This window comes from Lissotriton helveticus, chromosome 8 (genome assembly GCF_964261635.1).
Source record: "Lissotriton helveticus chromosome 8, aLisHel1.1, whole genome shotgun sequence".
Taxonomy (NCBI): domain Eukaryota; kingdom Metazoa; phylum Chordata; class Amphibia; order Caudata; family Salamandridae; genus Lissotriton; species Lissotriton helveticus.
The window spans coordinates 1323459155-1323482660 of record NC_136069.1 but is presented as its reverse complement, the minus strand read 5'-3'; the positions used below and the strand labels follow the sequence as shown (position 1 = coordinate 1323482660).

Sequence of the window (23506 nt, the reverse complement as noted above, 5' to 3'; positions counted from 1 at the left end):
TGTTATTAAATTGTGAATTCAGACACACTAAACTTCACCTCTCCATTTTAAGCCTATGGGAAGATAGGCTGGATACATATTACACAGCCTCCCCATTCTGTCCTATTGGCAAGATGCCATTTCAACAGTGAAAAATGAAATGAAGAGTATTTCACTGTTAGGACATGGTACCTACCTCAGTGCATGTCCTACCTTTCACATACACTGCACCCTGCCCATAGAGGTGTCTGATGTGCATAAAAAGGGAAGTGTAAGGCCTGGCAAGTGGGTGCACTTGTCAGGACAACATGGCAGTTTAACAAACTGCGCGCAGGCACTGCAGTGGCAGGCCTGAGTTCCCTCTTTAAGGCTACTGGTGCGGGTGGCACAATTAGTGCTGCAGTCCCACTGGTAGCCTTTGCATTACTGGCCCAGGCACACAAAGTGTACTTTACTAGGGACTTTACTAGTAAGGCAAACATTCCAATAATGGACAACCAATTAGCATTACACTTTATACAGGTACACTTTGACACTGATCAGCAGTGGCAAAGTGCCCAAAGCATCTAAGCCAGTAAAACGAAATCCATCACAGCATCTAAAATAGAGGAGGGAGAGGCAAATAGTCAGCGGTAATCACGCAAAGAAATGCCAGGTCTAACAACTCTAAAATGGTAGTTAAAAACCTCCAGCAGGGCAAGACAGCATGCTGGGATGGGTGAGGGTTCCACATACATAGGTGTGTTAGAGTCATCATCCATGTGACACCTATAGTTTAGGCGCTAAAGATTACCAAGGCAACAAACTTGAAGTCTGTAGCCTCAATGTATTTTTACCACCAGGATCCCTTGGCTGCCTTTTATTGCTCTGATGCTGCATTTTATGACATGTTTCTGGATCATAAAACCCTACACAGTGTAAAGCCAGGACATAGTGGTCAAGCCTGTCCCCTGTTTACTGGACACTTCTGATGTGGGATACCACTGAAGCCTTGGGGAATGGTAACTAAACCTCTTAGTGGGACAGATTTGAAAACTGGAACTCCTTAGGCCCTCTCTTTGCTGGGGTCACCTTGCTAATTTCACCCTCAATAAAAAAAGTATTTAATCAAAAAAATAATGTTTTGGTTCAATAGCAAAATACCAGAAAGATTAACATTGTGGAGGCTTACAACACCAGGTTAGGGAAATATAGAGTTCATATCTAAAGCAGGCATTGACAAAAACAGTGAGACTGTTTCAGACTCTGCAGTCAACAGCGCTTTTGAAGCATGTTGCTGCAGAGTCATTCCAGTTCCACAACTTTGCAAGATTTGTCACTACACATCAAGCCTCAAGGCCTTGTTGCCTACAAGGCACCCTACCCATCTACAGGAGTTAATTCAGGTTAAATGTAGGCTTTTAGACATGTGAACATAGCAAACACAAAAAGATGATGGATGAAGTGCTGAAACTTTTCAACATCAAGAAATCTGGTTCAAATCCATTGTTTTTTCATCACCATACCATCCCAGATTGGACCAAGTCGTATTTAAATCAGTCTTTGACCCTGCTCCCCATGGGAACAGTTCAGCCTGAACTGCCAGGCCTGACCAAAAAAACAATGGATTTAAGCCCAGATCTCTGACTGGGGATGCATGTTTGACATTGTTCAGCGTTCCATCCATCAATTTTTCTTCTTGCATTTGTCACACTAAGTGGGACGGGGATGCCCAGACGTGGTCCTGTGCTCGCCATGCCACATTCAAGCTGTCCTTGCTGATAAGGTATGATACACCCGAAACCGGTCCTAGGATGCTTGTTTTGGGTCAAGGGAGGACCTGGCTTGGCAGTTCAGCCTGGACTGCTCCCATGGGGAGGAGGGTCAAGACTGATTTGAATATGGCTATGTCCAAACAGGGGTGTCGTGGCGAGCAGAAAAACAATGGATTTAGGTTAGGCCCAGATCTCCCTTTTCTTTCCCCCAGAGGTTTCAGATTCTGAAAAAAAGCCAAAAAATCCCTGGAAAAAGGAGGAATTACTGTGGAATCAGATCTGTAATTACTGATTCTACTGGTATTTTCTCATTTCTAAGGTGAACCTCAGGTTTCTACCTGTAATTCTTGGTAATTCCACACCCCCCCAAGCCACCAGAACCCCAGTATAAGAAACTTCAGCAGAAGAAATTACCAACTGAAAATCTCGGGCCCTCGTAAGGAACCCAAAGTGATTTACCATCACTAGCGGTGAATTAGGGTGAACATTTGTTTGTAATAATGGAAGATGACAGATGGATTATGGATAAGTCTAAGAAGAACAGCTTCACCCTCCTTCTTTTTCCATCTTTGTTCGTTGTGGTCCAGTGCGACCTGGAAGAACTACACAAAGTCTTTCTCTAGAGCAGGCTACTTGAGAGTGTGACTGGCCAGTTGCACACAAATAGTGTACACAACAATTGATTTGTATAATCCACTCTGAAGAGGGAAACTCTGCCCAGCCTAATTTGCTGGATTTTGAACTGTTCAGGATTGCACAGACTCTGGTTGGTAATAGGCTCCTGACCAACTGCCAACACTTAGAAATGTAAGCTAGAGATTCCCTCAAGCCTACAGAAAATGTCTAGGACACAGAAGCGTATGGATCCCGCTTTTGTTGGTGCTTCTAGAAAATAAAACTGAGTGCTTCCCATTTTTCTCCTGTTAGAAGCAAGCCAGAAGGCCTTGCTGAACTCCTGCTAGCTTGACCTGGTGCTGCTGATGTGATACAATATAGACCCCACTCAGCCAACCCAAGAAGTCAAGAGACTTGAACAAGTACCTTGGAGCCCTCCTATCCATTCCCAGAGACGAGAGGAGGGAGGCCTCAAAAACTATTTCTACACATGCATATTAGCTATGTGGTGACTCTGCCTCACTAACACTCTCCCTCTCTATATCACATTTTGTTATGTTGTTCATCACTGACACTACTGCTTTGAAGTAGGTCCAACGCCCTGGTGGCCTGTGAGCTAACCGGATTAAGAGAGAACAGGTTCGCCCAGAGCAAACTACGTGAGCCTGTGGGTGTCCACCCAATGCCGATAGGCACAGCAAGTTATTCAAACTTTATATATTAAGGTTGGTCTCCTTGAAGGTGGTGTCACTGAAATGGGGTTCCTAGGCCCCCAACATCACAAACTATCACCATTTTAAGAGATCAAGACCACATAATCCTAATCCGGGAGATAGGCTTACCTTCCTGGCTAAAGTTCCTCACTTTCCTGAACTACCAGGCCCAGCTTATTTGCTTTTCAGAAGTAAGGTTCAATAAATAGAATTATTTTAATTTTTAAAATAAATCTTTCCATTTTGTTTATTGTTAAACATGTATGATTATACATATTTCATATAATATTTTAATATAGTCTTATAGCCCCCCCGTAGCAGGCTACACCGGATATTAAAGCCTGCTTTCGCGATAAAGGCCCGAGCCGAAGGAGAGGGACTTTACCAAGAGTGAGGGACTTTAATAGGGCGGTATAGCCCTGCTACGAAGGGCTATAAGGCTATTAGAACATCCTGCTACTAGAGGGCAGAATGTTCTAACAAATAAAACAAAGGCTTCTCGAAGCTCAAGGGGAATTAAATCCCCGCAAGCCCCAAGAGGCCTTTGTAAAACATTGGATTGTTGGTCTGCGGGCCTTTACCGCCACGTAGAAGCAGGGAGCACTCCATTGTCTTCAATGAAGCTACCAACATGCCAGTGTTCTAATATGAACTAAACCTATTTTAAACATTAAATTAAATTAACATTTTAAACTTTTAAATTAGTTCTATACATACCTTTTATTACATTTCTATACATAATAAAAATATAAATGTTACTAAGTGAGTTTTTTAGAATATTTCTATAAGTAATAATATTTCCTAAAAAAAGAAATACATTTTATTAGTACACACATCATGTAAAAGGTAATGTGCTGTGACCTTCATTTTATTGTTTAAAATAAATATTTAAAACTATCTAACATCTATATTTTATACTGAAATATTTGTATATGTTTAATTTATTTTAATAAACTTTTCTAATTTTCCTCAAACTTTCACAGAGGCCGCCACCGAAGTGGGCCTCTATGGGCGGCGCCATAACCGACACTAAGCACTGGAGCAAATTGGTTTTTTGCATGCTGAGGCACCCAATGGGGGACAGGGCGGGCTACAAACCCCCCAGTGGGGGGAACCTGCCAGCAAGGCGGGAAAACGGTGGGGGGGCATATAGGCGCCGCTCCCCCAGGTAAGCGCCTATGTTCATGAAGCGGGGAGCAGCATCGGCGCTAGTGGATTTTTGTCCCACCCACCCACACCTAAGGAACAGCAATGTTGCAGTGCTGAGAGGCAGGCAAGGCACTGGCGAAGAGCTACGATGACAATGGTTGGTACATAATCATAACGGAAGGCAGTGTGCCGAAATAGCACCACTCACCTTGGGATGCCTCACAGCTCGGTGAGTTGGCCTAAGGGCGGCACGTAGGACCACTCACTTTGGGATGCCTCACGGCTGGGTGAGTTGGCCTACCAAAAGGGGATAGCAAACGGAGACGGCGCTCGCAGCCCAGACCCCGCTGGATGGCAGTGCACAATAAGAGTCCAACAAGGTAACAAGTTGTGGCCTAACTCTGGGACAGAGGCTACCCCCCACGCAAAGAAAGCCCAAACCCAACCAAACAAAGAAACAACCCAGAAGGGACAGGAAACAAGGCAAACCTGCAAAACGAACTAACCAAAAAACTGTCAGTCTAATTGGCTAATAAGCAATGTATAGCTGAATTATGGCAGACATGTGTATGACAATACACATGTGATTTATGACACAAAGAAGACAGTTCACCAAGTATGATTTATGACCAGGTTATGCAAAGTATATACATGTATTACTAATGAAAATGTGGCCAACATATGACCACTACCAAACACCATGGCATGTTGGCTTATATATTGCGAGGAACGCAGCAGAGGAATATGGCATGTACACAGAAGGGAGTGGGCAAAGAGCAGGGGTTATCCCATACATCTCTTCACAGTGTCAGATGTTGCCGAAGTGTGAAAAGTTCCTAGAGTAATTGCACTCATAAATCCTGATGTAGAAGGCTCCAACAAAGGCTGAAGACATACAAGTCTACATTTACACTGTGACTACCACAAAAGTGTAAACTTACACTAGGTGTAATAGTAAATAAACATGTATATCTGAACATTTACCTTTGTAGATAGCGTCCAATATTGATGATAGTGATTACATATGCTGTGCATGTTTTCAGATGAAAACCAATTTTCATGTGATACAAACGTTCTGCATTCAGTAATTTTGTCAAAACATGGACTGTTTCTTCATGCCCATAAAGGTATCCCATGGCAACATAAACAGACTTTCTGATGCAGAAGCAAATGATATGCAGCTACACAGCACTGTGGGAAAATATAACTGTTAGATGCATGTATGTGCTATTTCCTGATTCAGTTTTGAACTAGCAAACACAATTAAATGATGGACGGGGTGCTGAAACTTTTCAGACATTCACCCTATATTCACTATTTGATCTGGGGTGAGTCAATCATCATTTATTTGCCCACTCCACCACCCCAGTTCACACCCAGCCATATGCAAATCAGTCTTGACCCTGTTCCTCGTGGGAGCAGTCCAGCCCAAACTGCCAAGCCAGGTGTAGCATCCTGCCTGCCTCATGATGTTGTTATATACCTTGTTTTTGTTCTACCATTGTCTTGATTACCTGGAACACCAACCACTTCATGGTGTTCTGCATACTGGTATCCTTGGTGCTAGAATGTAAATGTTCAAATCTCTCTAGCTGTTACCTGTACTGGTTGTGGCCTGGATGGGTTCCTGCTCTCTTTAGTAATAAACTTGGACTTTCTACACTTTCAAGCCTCCAGCCTCCAGTGTTATCCTTTCAGCTGCACCTAGGATCTTACACTGGCGTAGTGGCAGCTAAAAAGGGAGAGGAACCCAATTCGCCTCAACATCTTCTTTTCTTGTTTGAGGATCAAAAAAATGGCAGAGGAAAGGAAAGGAGGCCGTAAATTCCTGTTCTTGTTCACCCTGTTCTAAAGGTACTGTGCTTTTACTTTCAATTTTTGGAGTGAGGCTGGGAGCTATCGCTGTGTTTTATCTTTCCCTTGGATGATATTCGAGATGATATACGACGCGGGATCGCCCCTACTGTTGTTCTAGCCTGTGCCATAACTTGTCATAAAGGGCTGCTACTCCAGGAACTTAAAACTGAGTTTGACTTGAGGGGGTCATGTCTCTCCTGAATTGTCCAGGGTTGGGAGTTTTCGCCGCTTGTTCTGGTTGACACGGGCTCGCCATTTACCTGTCGTCAACCTCTCAAACCTTACGCTTGGGCTGCCTGGTGTCACCATACTTGAAACAGTTTTCCGTTCAAGTTGCCAAGGAACCAGAGAAAACTTTGCCCAAAGTTGTTCACCCTGTTAAGCCGAAAAAGAAACCCTTTGTGCCAAAGTGTTTCAGATGTGACAAAGTTGGGCACATCGCCAACGATAGTAAGTGTCCTGCCCTAAATTTGAATTGTTCCAAGTGCAAAAAGAAAGGACATCTTTCAATTGTCTGTAAAACCAAAGCCTTCTCCTCCAATGTCAAATGTGTCGAAGCTGAGATTCTAGAGGAGGACTTTGTCTGCAGGCAAATTGTAGTCCAAGTGGGTTCCAACTTAGCACTCAAGTCTTGTCCCATAGACACGATCCAAGTAGAGGGTGAGCCCGCCAGGGTGTTATTTGACTCAGGGGCAAAGATCACTATTATTTTTAATGTTTTCTTTGATAACAAACTATCCCATAAGATTTCACTCCTCAAGCCAGACATTTGTCCCTTGGCCTATGATGGCGAGCCAATACCACTGGAGGCTATTTCATGGGCCTCATTGAGTACAAGGGGTGTTATGTTTCTGGGAGGATCTACATTTCTCATAAAGGTGACAGCATAATCAGCTGGTTTCATCAGGGAGACTTGGGGGTTATGCTGGATCCTGGCAGTGCTTGCCTTATCAAGTTGAAGGAAGTAGTTCAGGCTGTCCATCTTAGCTTTAATGGTTCCATAGAAAGACGTATTAAAGAGAAATTTCCTAATGTCTTCAGGAGTAGTTTGGGTTGTCTTAAAAATGTCAAATTAAGAATTTCACTTTGTCCGACTTCACATCCTTCTTGTTGCAAGGTCAGAAATGTTCCCCTAGTGGTGAGGGATGAAATGAAGGAGTTGCAGAAGCTTAAAGATGGAGGTATAATTGAGGAGGTCACTGGGACTAATTGGCTCGCTCCCTTGGTGGCAGCCCGCAAGGCTGATGGCTCTCTCCGCCTCTGTGTGGATTTGAGGCAACTAAATAAATGTGTGGTGGTGGATCGCTATCCACTAACCAACATCTCTGAGTTACTCGCATTGTTGGGAGGAGCCAAGGTTTTTAGTACAATTGACTTGGCTTCAACCTATCACCAAATTGAGCTGGATGAAACTTCGAGGGATTGTACCTCTTTAATTACTCAGTTTGGGACATTCAGATTTGTTTGTAAGCCGTTTGACCTTGTATCTACGGCATCTGTATTTCAACGAATCATGGAGAAGACTCTGGAGGGTTGCAAAGGCGTCTGTGCTGTTTATCAAGACGATATTCTTGTTTTTGGTATGAAGAGTGTCTTAATGTTGTTTTGAGTAAACTGGGGAAGCTAACCTTACCATTAAGTCTGAAAAATATAAATTTGGTACCTCCTCCATCCGCTATTTAGGCCACACCATTTCCCGTGAAGGAGTTATTCCTAAATCGAGTCTGGTGGACTCCATAGCTCACTTGCCACCTCCCACATGTAGAGAGGAACTCATGACATTTTTGGGCATGATTGAATACTACAATAAATTTGTCGAAGGGTTTGCTGAATTGTCCTCTAACATGAGGAGACTTCTAAAAAAGGGATCTGAGTTTAAGTGGAATGTTGACTGCGACAAGGAGTTTACTTCCCTTAAAGCTAAACTTAGTTGTGCTCACAAGCTCACCCCTCTAAGACTTCTGTCATTACCACCAATACTAGTTTCAAGGGGTCGGGGCTGTACTCCAACAGGAGGGTGAGTATTTTATGGTAACCATCATGTTTGCCTCACGTGGACTCAAAGACCCAGAGTCTCGCTATTCGGTCACCAGATTCTTGGTAAAGACGGATCTCAAGCCCTTGTGTGAGACTTTTTCTAAAAAGGGTACTGACCTATTTTCAAGCAGGATCACCAAATGTGTTATTGCATTACAGGAATATAACTTTGAGATTAGATATAACCCTGGGGTTGAGAACAGTGTGGCTGATACCCTGTTGAGATTAGTTGAAAGTGGCCATGATGATGTTTCTTTGGATGATTGGGATGATCCTGATATTCATGTTTGTCAAGTTGATGAAGAGATTGTTAACCAAGAGCAATGGTGACTTATGTTTACTTCTGATCCTGTATTATTTGAGGTAATGTCGCTCATTCACAAGGGTTTGCACACACAAAGGCAGGGTTCTGATGAAGCCTCAAAGTTCTGGGGTGTCAATGATGAATTAGCAATTTGTGATGATGTGCTTTTACGTGGGACTAGGCTTGTACCACCTTCTGAACTTCGTAAAGTGTTGATTGATTTGGCACACAAATTGCACTCTGGCAAGTCCAAAACCAAAGAGAGACTCCGGTGTTCTTACTGGAGGCCAGGCATGGACTTACATGCTGAGAGGGTTGTGAAAGATTGCGTGGTGTGTGCTTCTAGTAAAAACTCCAAAGTGGTTAGAGTTCAGCCTATGGTCATTAGAGATCTTCTCAAGGGACCATAGAGAGATGTGGCGTTGGATATAGTGGGCCCAATTCATTCCAATGGTCAGCAAGTTTTTATACTTGTTCTCCTAGACTTATTCTCCAGATGGCCCAAGATCCACTTACCTCCAGCATTGAAACATCTCAAGTTATAAGGTTCTTGAAGTCCCTTATAGCAAAGGAAGGGTACCCATAATCCATTCTCACAGATAACAGAGTGCAGTTAGTCTTTAAAGAAATGGAAACCTTTTTGAGGAACAGGGGAATTAGTCATGAGAGGTGCTCGCTTTATCACCCAGAAACCAATAGCATGGTGGAAAGGTTTAATAGGGTGTTAAATGAGACCATCTCTTGGGCCCAGACCTCTGGTCTCAACTGGATAGAGCAAGTTCTCGAAATGGTGGAAAGTTAGAGGGTTACCCCTCATACCTCTACTGGCAAATCTCTGTTTGTTCTTTTCAAAGGAAGGGATTGATGCACCCTTGTTGAACCCTCTTGCGTGAGACTTCTGGGTGAGGCTGTCTCTAAGTCTCCCTCAGAAGAACCCTCTTGGCGTTAAAGGGAGAAAGCTAAGTGTGTGGGTAGGAAATTATCCTTTTAATTGCAAGAATTCTACCAAGAATACTCTGGTTGCAGTTGGAGACCTGATTGTTATCAAACTTCCAGGGTCCAAGGTCAAGTTCTCTGCACCCATAAGAGTTGTAAAGGTGTTTAAGAACACTGCGAGAACTCAAGACCACCGGATCTGGAATCTTAATAGAGTCTCTATATATTCAGGTTCTGTGGGTATTGAGACTTCTATTACTACTTCTAATGATAATAATGACTCTTTTACAACCTCTCGTTCTTCTTCTGGGACTGTTAAAAAATTAAGTTACTTGAATGATTATGTATCTTAATCTCTTTTTTTTTCCTGTTGTGTTGGCGGGGAAGGTGTGTGGAATCCTGCCTGCCTCATGATGTTGTTTTATACCTTGCCTTTGTTCTACCATTGTCTTGGTTACCTGGAACACCACTCCATGGTGTTCTGCATTCTGGTATCCTTGGTGCTAGAATGTACATTTTCAAATCGCTCTAGCTGTTACCTGTACTGGCTGTGGGCTGGATGGGTTCCTGCTCTCTTTAGAAATAAACTTGTACTTTCTACATCTTCACACCTCCAGTGTTACCCTTTCAGCTGCACCTAGGATCTTACACCAGGTCTTCCCAAGATCGGAAACAAGCATCCCAGGACTGGTTTCGGGGTAACACAGTTTGGAACTAAACGTTTAGTACCACATTAGAATAGCTGCAAATATTACAGATTAAAGGTATTTGGACCCAAAACGAAATTAATAAAATTCAATGAAACATAAAAAAAAGTGATGTAATCTTGGACAACCTTATTTTGTTTTAGCATTAGCAAATAGATATAGGTTAGATATTGGTTAGCAGTACACAATCAGTATTTCAGAATGATGTGGCTGAAGAATCTAAGGGACTGTGTGCACCTGAACTTAGTTTGTCTTGCAGGTTTGACATCGTGGTTCATCTGATTTAGATCCTTAAGCTCTCTAGAGCTATTGGTCCTAAGGGCTATCAAATGTGGTCCTCGAAGGCTTTGATCTGCTGTGGGTGACTACCCAGGTTTTTTTTTTATACAAGTAACAATGGGGTCGTATAGGGTGTTCTGTCCAACTTAGATATATGTACATGTATTCAACCTATTTAGAGTATGTATCCATTTATAAAACTGATATAGAGTCGACCAGACATCTGCCAAGTTTTGGTGGGTTTCCTGCATCCCCTGAATGCTAAATAACCTGTTATTAAGATATTAACGGTGTTAACAAAATACGAGAGGTTGCTTCTGAACCTGTTTATAAACTGAGAAAACTAAGATAGCAAAACGAGCGTAAGGACTGTTGCCTTTTGCCTTCGTTTTCAGCAAGGGGTATTTGCAAGGGGAGTGATAAAACAGGTGGAGGAACGAGCACGACAGACCAGGAATCCTCAAAATTCAGGCATGCTTTTAAAGGGATCGGCCCACTAATGTTGTCAGAAAAAAACCTTTCAATGAGACATTTTACTCCACACTCTGCATTTGCGAACGCTTTCAGAGAGTTTGGTAAGTTAGGAAAAAGTCACCAGTGTAAGAAGATGCGATACTGGGGCACCCAAGGGGAGTAACTACGCCTGCTTGGGGCATTGCATGGGTATTGGCATATGGTACTGAGAACGAAGCAAGAGTTTATCACAAAGGGGGTAACATTAATATTTTCACCATATGAAGTTGGGGTGCCAGATATTATGTAAACGATCGGAGTCTAAAATGCTGCGAGGAATGCCTTCCCATGGGAGGGTTGTACGACTTTGAAAGGCTGCTTGCTGCACCCAAGGTACACAGTAAACATCTTCCACAGGTGTGTGAAAACACCGTCCGCAGTCCACAACCTTGTGCTGTGCCATAAATAGAGCAAATGCTTCAAGGAGGTGAAACAACCGGGCTGTTGTATACCCTAACGTGTATTCTTCCCTAAACGGTACACTGCACCCGCTAGTACATCGAAAGTCAGTGTTACCGGATTTAAATCGAAATCTCAGAATAGTATATTTTTATGTAGTATGGAACTGTGATGCTGCTACAGTGCTGGAGTTTGGGATACTTTCTAACCGTGTCACGGGTCTTGTTGAGAGGCGGTCGGTTCTTCCGAGACGGCAAGCACACGTTCAACTCAGGCGAATATTTAATAAGGATCAGATTACTTCATGCCTGTACAGAACGTGGTCTGCCTGTTTATATGTCCAGCATGCATAAATACTGCATGCATACAAAAATATGCATACTTACATTTTGCGCAGGCAAGGCACAAAAGAGTTTGCCATGGCTAATGGATTACTTCATCGTAATAGCTACGTTTTATAGCAACATATGTAGAGCATTTCTAAAAGCAACCATGAACAGATGCACGAAATATTAACATACAAGAAAAAATGCATTGTTTTTTTTACAAATCACATTGCCAGCGAATTTGCATTTGAGTAGGAGCTCAACAAACAACTTTCCCTTTTCGCTGTAGAGAAGGTTACAATGTAAATAGGGCGCGTGTCCTGCAAATTTATAACATACGGTTCAGAGGTTAAACAAACCTGAGATGCCTCCTCCAACCACAATCACATCGTATTTGCTGCTCATGGTGTTGCTTCGGGCACTATCCCCCTTCCTTGCAATCCCTTCGATGACCCAGCTCCTGAACTCCTTCTGGCAGAGACCCGCGCGCAGTGTCGCTGGCAGGACTTCCCTACCTGTCAGCATAGCAAGGTCTTTTTGACATAACAAGCTCAATTTGTGAAAAGAAGCCCAACCCCAAAAAAATGAGCCCGGATCAAGCCAAGCTCAGATAATGATGAAACGTGACTAGAAAAGTACGTTTGAATACAGTGTTTCTATTAAATCCGCTTTACCCTGTTTATCTTTGTTTTATGTCTTCTAGTACACCTTGTCTCAATGTTTTCCCTTTTAGGTCTCGCCTATGCAGCGCGCATGTGCCGCTTAGGAAAGACCTTTAGCCATCGGCACAGCTTTGCGGGTAAAAACGTGCACGCATTGCATTGCTTCCAATGGCAACATGTGCACATCTGGCGATTCCCTTGCGGGAGCGAGCAGCAGCGCCATATGGTAGCAATTATGCACCTTGCTACTCGCTCCCGCAAGGAAATCATTCAGGCCGCCTAATCTCTCCCCTCCCCCTGCTGCCGCGCGCCTTGTTTTCTGGGTCACAGAGCAGTTTTTGAAACCTACTTTAAGCTACAGCCACTTAAGTGGTTAGTAATCCAGCAGTATGCAGAGACCCCTTAGTAAAGCAAGGTAAACCGTTCATTGATCTTTACTTGCCCCACTCTCATGCAGCCAGTCACTCATTTGTTTTACCAAGTGTTCAAAGCATGCTTATGTATCAGAAGCATATTTGCCCACACTGAAAATACCTCTAGAAGGTGTTTGTTTTTAAAAACTGTAACGTTGTTTAAAGACTTAGTTTTCTTGAGGTTTAACTACCCCGAATACCAATGATGTCTTTTTTTATATGATGCTATTTTAGAAGCTGAATATACTAATGCATTGAATGTCATAGCTGAATGAGAACATATATCGAACCCGGTCTAAGTGAGTCATAATTTGGTAGAATAGATGATGTCAGTTCTCATCAGGCGAGGCACTTGCTCAACACACAATTTCTGTTGATGATTGCATTACTCGCTGGCATGTTCTTCTAGTATGGCTTCAAAATGCAGTTTTTACCTACCATGACTGGTGCACAGACCTGTTAAGACATCAGTGATATATTTATTGGTGATATATTTAAATTCTCGCATTGCTGTTTATGAGTCACTGCCGCGCTTAACCTGATTTTCCACGAGCCGTGAGGGGAACCGCAAGGGCGCTGCTAATCCTCCCGAGAGCCGTGAGAGGAACGAACATTGTTTGGACTACTGTTCCCAGCAGCCCCAGGGAAGCTGGTGCGGGGGTGATGGTCTCACCGCACCGGCGGGGGATAAGAAGGCAGCAGGACCACCGCAGCGCAGGACGCGCTTAACCTGATTTTCCATGAGCCGTGAGGGGAACGGCAAGGGCGCCGCTAATCCTCCCAAGAGTTGGGATGGGAACGGACATTGTTTAGACTACTGTTCCCAGCAGCTCCAGGTCAGCTGGTGCAGGGGTGACGCTCTCACCGTGCCGGCGGGGGATAAGAAGGCAGCAGGACCACGGCAGCGCGGGATGCGCGCAGGTGGCACCCGGGCTGGAAGAGGCAGGGCAGGGCCACCCCTCTGACATTTGACATCTTGCAGTGCTATAAAACTCCCAGCTGGTCAAGAGTAAAAACTGAGAGGAGTATCAGGGGTTGGCATCTATGTAATCGGGCTTTTGTAGCCAGGAACTGTGGAGAAGAAGAAAGTATGAATAAACACAAGATTCCTGCACTTGTGGGAGGAGGTGGAATCACAGGGATGCTCGATGCATTTATTTTAAGAGCAGAGTACCTGGTTTCGCATCAAATCCAGTTGACCGAAAAAAGGTTATCTCTAGAGTTGGCTCATTCATAGAAGCGCTCCTCGCTCGGGCCCCTTGCCTTGCTGAAATCCTCGGCTGTGAGCTCGTCAAGTCAGTCCGAGGTAGTGGAAGGGGCAGATGGGAGTTCCAAGGAACTGATGCAGTGCCCGGTAACATTCACGCAGGAGATGCAATGTAACCCTAGTGCGATTCTGAGTACCGGGTCGGGTATTAGGCGGTCAAAAAAGTTGCTGAGCATGAAAGGTAGTGAGAAGCCAACAGGGAATGTTGTGACACCACTTACAAGGGGAGGGGCGGTTGGTAATAAGGCCAAACAGACCAAACAGTCTAAGTATCGGCGGAAGATGATTCCCCCTTGCAAGCTTTGTAAGCCACTGTCTAAGAATGCTGGTAGGAGTACTGAGGGTAGCTCCGAGCCCACTTTTTTAGAGGGTCCCTGCATTCATTTGGAGTTAGATGATATTGGAATGGAGAGTGAGAGTGATGTCTGGGCCAAGGTTCAGTGGTCACTAGGCCTTGCACTTAAACCTCTGATGGACAAATTAGAGTTGATTGAGACAAAATTGGGGGAACTTATGGGTTAGTATAAGGAAAAGGTCAAACCCGCAGAGGGGGACCAAATTGGAGAAGGTACAGACAACACACAGTATGGAAGCAGGGATAATGTGGGGTCACAAATTAAGCCACTAGAGGGGGGGGACGAACAAAGTAGGCAGTGGTCCAAGCAAGCTCCAAGTAATAATGAAAACTAGGACAAAAGGCAAGCTACACGTGAGGTAGTGGCAGATAATCGGGGCAAACCCCCTGTTTCCCCCATCCTGAAGGATAAAAGGTGTGAACCATAGAGGAGAGATATTGATCTGGGCAGGGGCTCCTCAGTAGGTGTACGAGGGTCTGTAGGATTGGTATGTTTGGACCTCCCGCCTGCCTCTAGTCCATATACAGCAGTTTTAGTTGGTGTGCCTGCTGCAAATGGAAACACGGTTGAAACCCCGCAGATGCTAATTAACAAAACCGCTCATTGGCTAAGTAAGAATGTAGGGTTGAGGATGGAAGATCACAGACATATTTTAATGGCCAGACGAGTGGCTTGGTTAGGGAAGGCAAAAAAAACATTTGAGGGAGACTGTATAGTAGTAAATTTGAGATTCCCTAGATTGGTAAAGGAGGTCCTTTAATCCTTTAGTGGTTACTCCTGGGAGAAACGCTCCTTAATTGGATTATTGCCACTGGGGTACTTCTATAGACAGGTACGAAATGCATTAACCGGTGAAGAACTAGAGGGACCCTCGGTAGGACGATACACGGAAGGTGAGGGGAGGGCCCTCCCTTTATATAATAGGTACACCCCATTGCCTAGTGGAAGAAACCTCAATGAAGTGGACTGACTGGGGGGTGGGGAGATCTCGAGGGGTTCTCTGAGCAGAGTGCAGGAAAGACCCAGGGTAGTAGAAGGCGATTTAGTGGGTCATGGGGTGGCACCTGAAATACTCCTTCATCAGGCCTACTCAGAAGAGACTTGTTTGGCTATAGAAGTCATAGAAGTTGGGCCAATCCCCACAAGGATGTCTCAAGATTTTGGTTTTGCCTCTCACGCCAATCATTCACCGCTGGAACAAAATTATGGGGGGTTGAAACTAGTATACTGGAATATAGCTGGTCTTTTAGCTAAATTTAAGAACCAGGAATGGAGACAATTTATTACTGGGTTCCAAATCATTTGTCTGCAGGAAACATGGGTGGTAGATTCAGGGAAGGCAATGGGAGGTCTAATAACATATGTGGACCTTCAGATGGAGGGTTTATGGAATAATTTAAATTGGACCTCGGACCATATGCTGGCTCTTAGGTTCTATAACAATGGCCTCAATCTAATATTAGTTAATTAAGGTCCGCACTTCGAGCATACAAGGGAGGGAAATGAGTTAGTTAGGGTTTTGAAAAAACACACCCTAGAACACACCATGGATTTGGTAGCCAAAGGGAGGGATAGAGTTGCTAACCCCACCTTTAAGGGGAGGGGGTGCAGCTCTGTTATTGATTATATAGTGGTGTCCAAATTGCTTAAAGAATGGATAAGAGGGGCCTCAATTGAGCTAAGTATATTTAGTGATCATAACCCCCTAACACTCCTGGCCACAGGACTATCCTCTAGAAAGGCCCGGAGAGGGGCGGTGGGCGAAATTATTGAAAGGGCGACGGACCGGGGTAGAAGATTAAGATGGTCCAAGGAGGATGGAGAGGCCTTTTATAAATCCCTCATAAATGAAGGGAAAGATTTTATAGGAGAGTGATTGGACCTCTCGGTGGAGGGACCCCCTTTGGTGAGGACTTTTGAGGCAGTGGCCCAATTAGTAGATATGTTATTGCTTACTACCGCACATGGGGAAGTAAATGACAATCCCAGGTGCTTCAATAAAGATTGTTCCCGCGCACAAAAAGAATTGAAAGCTAGCTTAAAAATAAACCAGAGGGATAAGTCAAAAGTTGAGGAGTGTAGGTTAGCATATACACAGGTGGTTAAACGCAGGAAGACTAACCTTCAAGCACAATCTTGGGAAGATTTAAGGGAGGCAGCTGAAAGGAAGGATATGAATGCATTCTGGAAGATAATAAATAACCCATGCTTCCAGGATGCTAACATACCCGACATTGGCACTAACATATTGTCTGAACAATGGATAGATCATTTTAAAGGACTGTATAATCATGCATATAATAGCATACAGGACGCTGAAGGTGGTATGGGGTGGACTTCATCGTTAGTTTTTACGATGGAGGAAATTGTAGTGTGTATCCATGGTCTAACACGAAATAAAGCACCTGGGCTGGATGGCATTCCCCCGGACCTTTTTTTAAGTAATGTGGAGTTGTGGGCACCAATTCGTACGAGGGTGATTAATGCTGCTGTTGCTTCCGGCCTCCCTCGTTCCTGGTCAACAGCAACAATAGTTCCCATATTTGAAAAGGGGAAGAGGGCAACCCCCAGTGTTATCGCCCTATTTTGTTAATTGATGTAACAGCCAAAGTTTTGGGACGCGTGATTTTAACACGTCTAATGGATTGGGCGGAGGAACATCAGATTATCACAGACGTCCAGTACGGGTTTAGGCATGGGGAGATCAACGATGGATCAATGTTTAAATTTATATTTATTGGTGGCTAAATACCCCATAGCCAGTAAGGAGGTGGTATATTTAGGTTTTATGTTAACAGAGAGAAGTTGTGGGCTCTTATGAGTACACTGGGGGTTGAACAGGGCATAATAAATATATTAAGAGGATTACATTGCAACACCTCTGCAAAAGTTAGATATAATTGAGATGGGGGTTCCACAACATCTTTCCCCTGTACTAGTGGGGTTAGACAGGGATGTATTTTAGCCCCTTTCCTGTTTTCCCTGTATATTAATGGGCTAGACCAGGCTTTAACTCAATTGAAGGTAGACTCACCGAAAGTTGGAACAAGAGCTGTCCCTGTGCTGCTTTACGCAGATGATGCGGGTGCTTCTAGCACCTACCCCGAAGGGACTCCAGCGTCTGATAGACGGGTTTGCCAGTTTTATGGACACGTTAGATTTATCGGCCAACCTGACTAAGTCCTATGTCATGGAGGTAGGGAACAAACCTTGCAAGAAGTTTATTTACAAAATAGGTGACCATAGCATAGGGAAGGTGCAGACTTTTTCATACCTAGGCATTTTATTTGATGGGCTTTTAAATTTTAAAACACTAATTGAGGGGCGTTGTAGTAAGTTAGTGTCCTCCACAGGTTCAATCATGAATTATAGTCTTAGTCTAGGTCGGTGGTCACCTGAGCAAGTGGTGAATTTGTATAGCTCCATCTGTTGCTCTAAAGTGTTATACAGGGCTGAAGTTTGGGGCTATAGCGATGTTCACCAGCTACAGATAGAGGAGAATAAATATTTGAGAAAATTGCTCAAAAATCCACCATGTACTTCTCCCTATATTACTCACGAGGAATTGGGCATGGTTTACATCAAGGATTTGGTTCAGGTTAAACCAATTACGGCCTGGCTTAAGATCTGGGTTAACCCAGAGGCTAAACTGAATAGACAAATAATTATGGACTGCCTCAGTAGGGATAAAGGGATGAGCATCCCATGGTTGAAGTATGTGAAGTCTTCTTTAGAGGGAATTGGGTGTAAGGACCTCTTTCTAAATCCAAGGGCAATTACTAGACAGGACAAGAACAGAGTGGAGAGGATATTTTGTAATCATGTAGCCTCTCGAAGAGAAGCACGGGAAGGGGGCAAACACTCTGTTTCCGCTCACAGCCTGTTGAAGACCTGTGAGGGTATGGAACCCTGCTTAGCCCTCATGTCAAATGCGCAGGATAGATTTTTAATCACTTGTTTTAGGCTCAACCTTTTACATTAATTAATGGCAGATCCGCCAGGTTTTACTTTAGCTGTTGAGCAGAAGGGTCCCTGCGGTTGCGACTATCGGTCCCCTTGTGATATCCTTCATTTTGTATTATTGTGCCCATTTTATTCATTGCCAAGGCGCCGTTTTTTATCAAGCATTTTAAAACAGGCCAAATTTAGGCATGCCAGGGTTGCCTTATTATTCTTGCAAATGGCCAATGACCCTAGGACGTTGTTTTGTATTGTGAACTTTTTGAAGCTAGCACTCAAATTAAGGAACACAATGGGGATTTGCTGAACTAGGTTTTATGTTTTTATAGGCTATCAATTGTTCGTACGAGAAAGGCTCAATTATTTGTAATTGATTGTGATTTTTTTTTAAAAATATTTATGTACTTGTATTGTTATGCACTTTTATGGAATTTTCTAAATGCCGAATAAAGTATATGATTGATTGATTGATTGATTGATTGATTGATTGATTGAGTCACTGCCACACATCATAAGAATCAGTTCACTGTTTTTTTTCTCTTTCAAGGATAGGTGGTGTAATGCTAAGCGTGGGGACTCTCAATGCTGAAAAATGCGAATTTATATTCACTTGACTCGTTCATTTGCACCTGAATAGCCTGTGTCACCATTTGCCTTCCCTGCTGCTGTGTTTGACCTCTTTTGCCAAACGTGCGTGTTTAGCCATCAATAATTGCATTCTGGGGCTTATAGCTTTACATTTTTGATAAACGGTTTGGACCTGTAGCCCAGGCATGCAATATGTTGCGGCCTAGTGGGAGGTGTTATCTGTGGTGGCTATGGGCATTATGGCAGTTTCTTATCCATAGATAGTGTAACCTACCTAACAAGTCGAGATAGAGGTATTAAACATTTGGTGGTGCATGCGGCACTTTGGGGAAAGTTTTGGGGTGGCAAGCATTCTTAAAAAGAAGAGTCCACCTCTCTAGGGCTTCTCTACGTTCAGCTTCTCTAATGGTAGCGGGTGCTTTCCTGTAGACAGACATCACAGAAGGGGTGTCCACCTTTTGAAATTCATGTTCTCCTGAAGTGTCTCAGATTTACATGTTTATGCTATAAAATCTTCGTTTTCTGTGCCCTTGCGGCTGACACTGGGTAGTTGGCCATTTCAGGCTACCACCCCCAGAATCATTTTGTGATCATCAAAGTGAACAGCGCCCAGGGCGAATCACACTGTACACCAGCACTGCAGGTAGGACCTGCAGCATTGTGGTGCTTCAAAGCCAGGGCCACGTAACCGCAGTGCACCTCTCGTCTATTCCCTAAGGCTCTGAATGCCATGCAGCTTGCGCACCCCCTTAGGTTCATAAAGGTGGGGTGTCTATTGCTGGGAGGGCAGTTTCATGACCGAGCCTCAATATAGTAGAGAGAGGCAAAGTGCTATTAAAACTCAGCTGGCACGGGTTGGTTGCTAGGCGCAGAACCTGCCGAAGATGCAGCGTTATCACTTCTCAGCGAGGTACCAACATACGTCTGCCCAGTTGCCATGGTTACCGTGTAGATTGTGCCCTCGTAGAACGCAAGCGATTAGGTTGGATTGTATATTCACACCTTAAATCAGAATCGGTGGCGTTCGCATCAGCTCTGCTTCTCGGCGTGCATGGGCTCACTTCAGAAGCTGATTTGCTTGAAGTGCATTTCGCACTTCAGACTTGGAAAGGTCGTGCAGTCTTTCATCTGAAGGGATTTTTCGGCGACACAGATTTTTCGTTGTGTTGCACTGGTTGTCAAAAGTCAGCCTACAATAATGACTGACTAGACAGAAAAAAGGTGTGCTGTGGCAGCATTAAAGGGCCACACCCATTCCTTCTGGGCCCGAGCAGTTACATGCTGTGCTAAGTGAGCTTTTGGCCTCTGTGCGCATTGCGTTTTCGAGATATTTCAAGAAATGTTGTATAAACCTCCTGTCTAACTTGGACGGAGCCTGACAGATATAACATATTGCAATCACTTGACACACACACACACACACGTTTTGCTACGCGAAATGAGAATTTAAATAGGGCTGTTACAAAATACAGCAGAAAGACTGAGCCACAAGAGCGGAGCTGGAGACACTTTTAAATCCTTCAATGTCCTTAAGGCTGGTGAAAACCTCAAATTAGGGGACGAGAATTGAGGAATGTTTCGTGGCTTGTAGGACAAGGGGCATATGCTCCATTAAACTGGTTGACCATTCATTTCTGCCATGTGGCTTACTAGATCGCAGGGTAGAAATGTTTATATGAGGGGCATTGGGTGGTGTCCTTTGCCGTGGATCCAAAGTGCACTCATTTAGTCTGGCACCAGAGATGTTTTCCTGGGTATCCTGTGGAACACGCCATGCACAGGTGTCATCATACATTCTTTATCAGCAGAAAACGACGTTGCTTCCCGTCTTAATAAACTATTACAGAAACCGTTGGTACACAATATACTATTCTACCACCACCTCCTGTGTCCCCAAAAATACCACCGCATTTTGGTACACTCCGCACTACTCCACAGCACCCGCAGAGCTCCTTGCCACGACTGATACTTGCAGGTCACACTTTAGACCTCTTTTGCTCACCTCACAGATCCCACTTCGTTCAACTTTTCTATTTAATCCATCACCTCAAACCTGATAACTCCCGCACTGGCCCCACTCTCACGCCTTTGTGTTCCCTCTGATCCCTGCCCCTTATTTTGCAAATAAGCCAACATACACGTTTCTTGTGGTGGTCATTTGTTGGCCGCAGTTTTTATTAGGGTTACATATCAATTCTGGGTACTCAGTACCACCTTTATTCAGCTGTCGATGGCAGTGTGGCATGACATATTTGTAAATATTATTTTCTTGACAGGTGATTTTGGCTGGGTTTGCTTTGATATCCGCTTGAAGGAGGGGTGGTGTAGCGTTGTCCCGGAGTTAGGCCCCACTCGCTACCTGTTGCACTCCTGTTGTGCCCTGCCAACTGGCGGGGGCTGAGATGCGAGCGCCATCTCCGTTTGCTACCCCTCTTGGTAGTCCGACTCACCCAGCCATGAGGAATCGTAAGGTGAACGGTCCTACCCGCTGTCCTTAGGTCCCCTCGCCGAGCCGTGAGGCATCCTAAGGCAAGTGGTCCTGTCTCAGCACACCGCCCTCCGGTGTGCTTCTGTGCCAACCATTGTCCCCGTTGTTTCTCGCCTTGCCCCTTCCAAAAGCCCTGCGACCTGGCTGCCTTTTAGGTGTGGGTGGGTGGGTCAACGATTCTTCTCCTCGTGCTGCTCCCCTCGCTCCTAAGATAGGAGTCGTCCTGGGGGCAGCCAGCTGTTAACCCCCCAATGAAGGTGGCCTTGTTTCGCGTGCTACCCCCCCATTGGGCAATTCGAATGTTGCAAGGGCCTATTGGCCAGGGGGGTAGGCGCTGCCATGGCTACCGGGTGGGGGGGGCGTTCCTCCCAGCGCGCTTTTCGCACCGAAACCAGTTCAGGTTGTAGGTATTGGGGGGGGGGGCTCGGCTGCCGTTATGGCGTCGGCCTCTGATGCCCCCGATGGGGGCTGGCCTCTGCGATATCTTGCTTCAAACCTGCCGTGATCCCACTGCTACTAAAACAAGCACTTGCATAGCCCATAGGTCTCGCCTTTGGGACATTATAAGTGTTTAGCCATGCACTAGTTGATGTTGCACCAAGGATATTGTGCTGCATAATTAAATACTTATAAGGTTCCAAAGGCGAGACCTATTGGCTATGCCAATTCTTGTTTGTATAAGGTGTGGCTCATAATATGACTGAGAGCACAACAATGAAGCTGTTTATTTGTATTGTTAAGAAAAAGGAATAATACAACTAAGATAGGAAACCTTCAAAACCCTCTAATTGTCTTATTACAATCTAGTTGTGAACTTGTGACATCATTAGTCACTTGTAGCAAAAATGTGACATAGCTACCCCGCAGTAATACATTATTACAGTCGAGTTGAGCTAGGGTTGCCACCTTTACTTTCTAGGGTTGCCTTATTGATCACTGACTTATAAAGAAAGAAAGAAAAAACTGAAAAGTGTGTTAAAAATGAATACAGGCGATTTTATATAAAGTTCTATTAAGTATCATGTCCAGGTCTTTGCAGAAAATTAATCCTTGAACAAATGCCTGGTATTTTTCTCTGGGAACAGTAGCAATCCTATTTGTGACTTCTACTCAAGTGCTGTAATGCTAACACTGGGGTTGCCAGTTGACCAGTATTTTACCAGCAGGGTTAGTATTTTCATGCTGTGACATGTAAAAAAAGAAATCTGGAAAATAATGAAAATAATTCCCCCTCCCCTTAGAAAAGTAAAGAACAACTCACATGATGAAAACACATCAGCACAATTGTTTTGGTGTACAGATTGTTCTCAAATGGTTTGTAAATCAAATAGAGGCTGAAACGCTGTTTAAAATACAGAGGATTTTAACCAAACTATTATTTGAGTATGAGCCACTGAACCTCCTTGAACCATGACACACACACACAAATGGTCAGTATTTGTCTCTGGGAAAAGTAGCAACCCTAGTAAGAGAAGGTATACATTCACATGAGCCTCTTGAACACAGAACATTAGCAGTCTAGCAGCAGGGTCCTTCATTTCTGATGTCCATACTGCTTCTTAGGGCCCTGAGCACAAGCATATCTATTGGAGGAAACATATAAGTGCATCATATAGTTTTAGTATTAAGTCCTTGACAGGGTTTACTCAAGGCAAATTGAGTGGAATAGCTTCTAATCCCTGGCCCCCTCTTCAGCACAGCTGACTGAGCCTTGATGGAGTTCCTCCCTCCCACCGACCACCAACTTGTGTCCCCACAACTGAAAAATCTTTAGAAGAGATCCAGAGAGAAGTGACTCTATTGTGTGAGCTCTGTCTTGACTGTTCATGGAATGCAATGCGGAGCACACTAGAAGGCCAATCAGACCCCCCAGGATATAGCGGCATGAATTAGCAAATTTAGCTGCACAAAAATGGAAATTTAGCGGCACAAATATGGAAATTTAGCGGCAATTTTGCGGCATTTTATGTGGCCATTTTTCCTACAACAAACACAGATATCTTCGTTTTTTTAGTTATTTAACAACATGAAGCTATTTATATTTGGTTTATTTACAATGTAGACACTTTGTTTCCCTCGAGCGTGTGTTTCACAATTATGGGCTGCAGCAGTTTCAGAGCAAATCTACAACTAGGATGGAATATTTCTTTCCTGTCCATATTTTATTGTATCTTGCTCCCCGTCCCATCCTTCCCCTGTTGTTG

The 23506-nt window shown here is 44.1% G+C and overlaps 1 protein-coding gene and 1 long non-coding RNA gene across 2 annotated transcripts in view; one reads left to right on the top strand and one right to left on the bottom strand.

The window, feature by feature from the left end:
• LOC144773339 (amine oxidase [flavin-containing] A-like) overlaps window positions 1-12067 on the bottom strand; it is an 898284-nt gene extending 886217 nt beyond the window's left edge. Inside the window, exon 1 of the mRNA XM_078658305.1 lies at window positions 11928-12067. Coding sequence (XP_078514431.1) covers window positions 11928-11973 — 46 coding nt within the window. The 5' untranslated portion in view covers window positions 11974-12067. The remainder of the gene's footprint in view (window positions 1-11927) is intronic.
• The window catches only part of LOC144773340 (uncharacterized), a 241311-nt gene that overhangs the window by 184980 nt on the left and 32825 nt on the right, over window positions 1-23506 (top strand). The window lies entirely within an intron of this gene.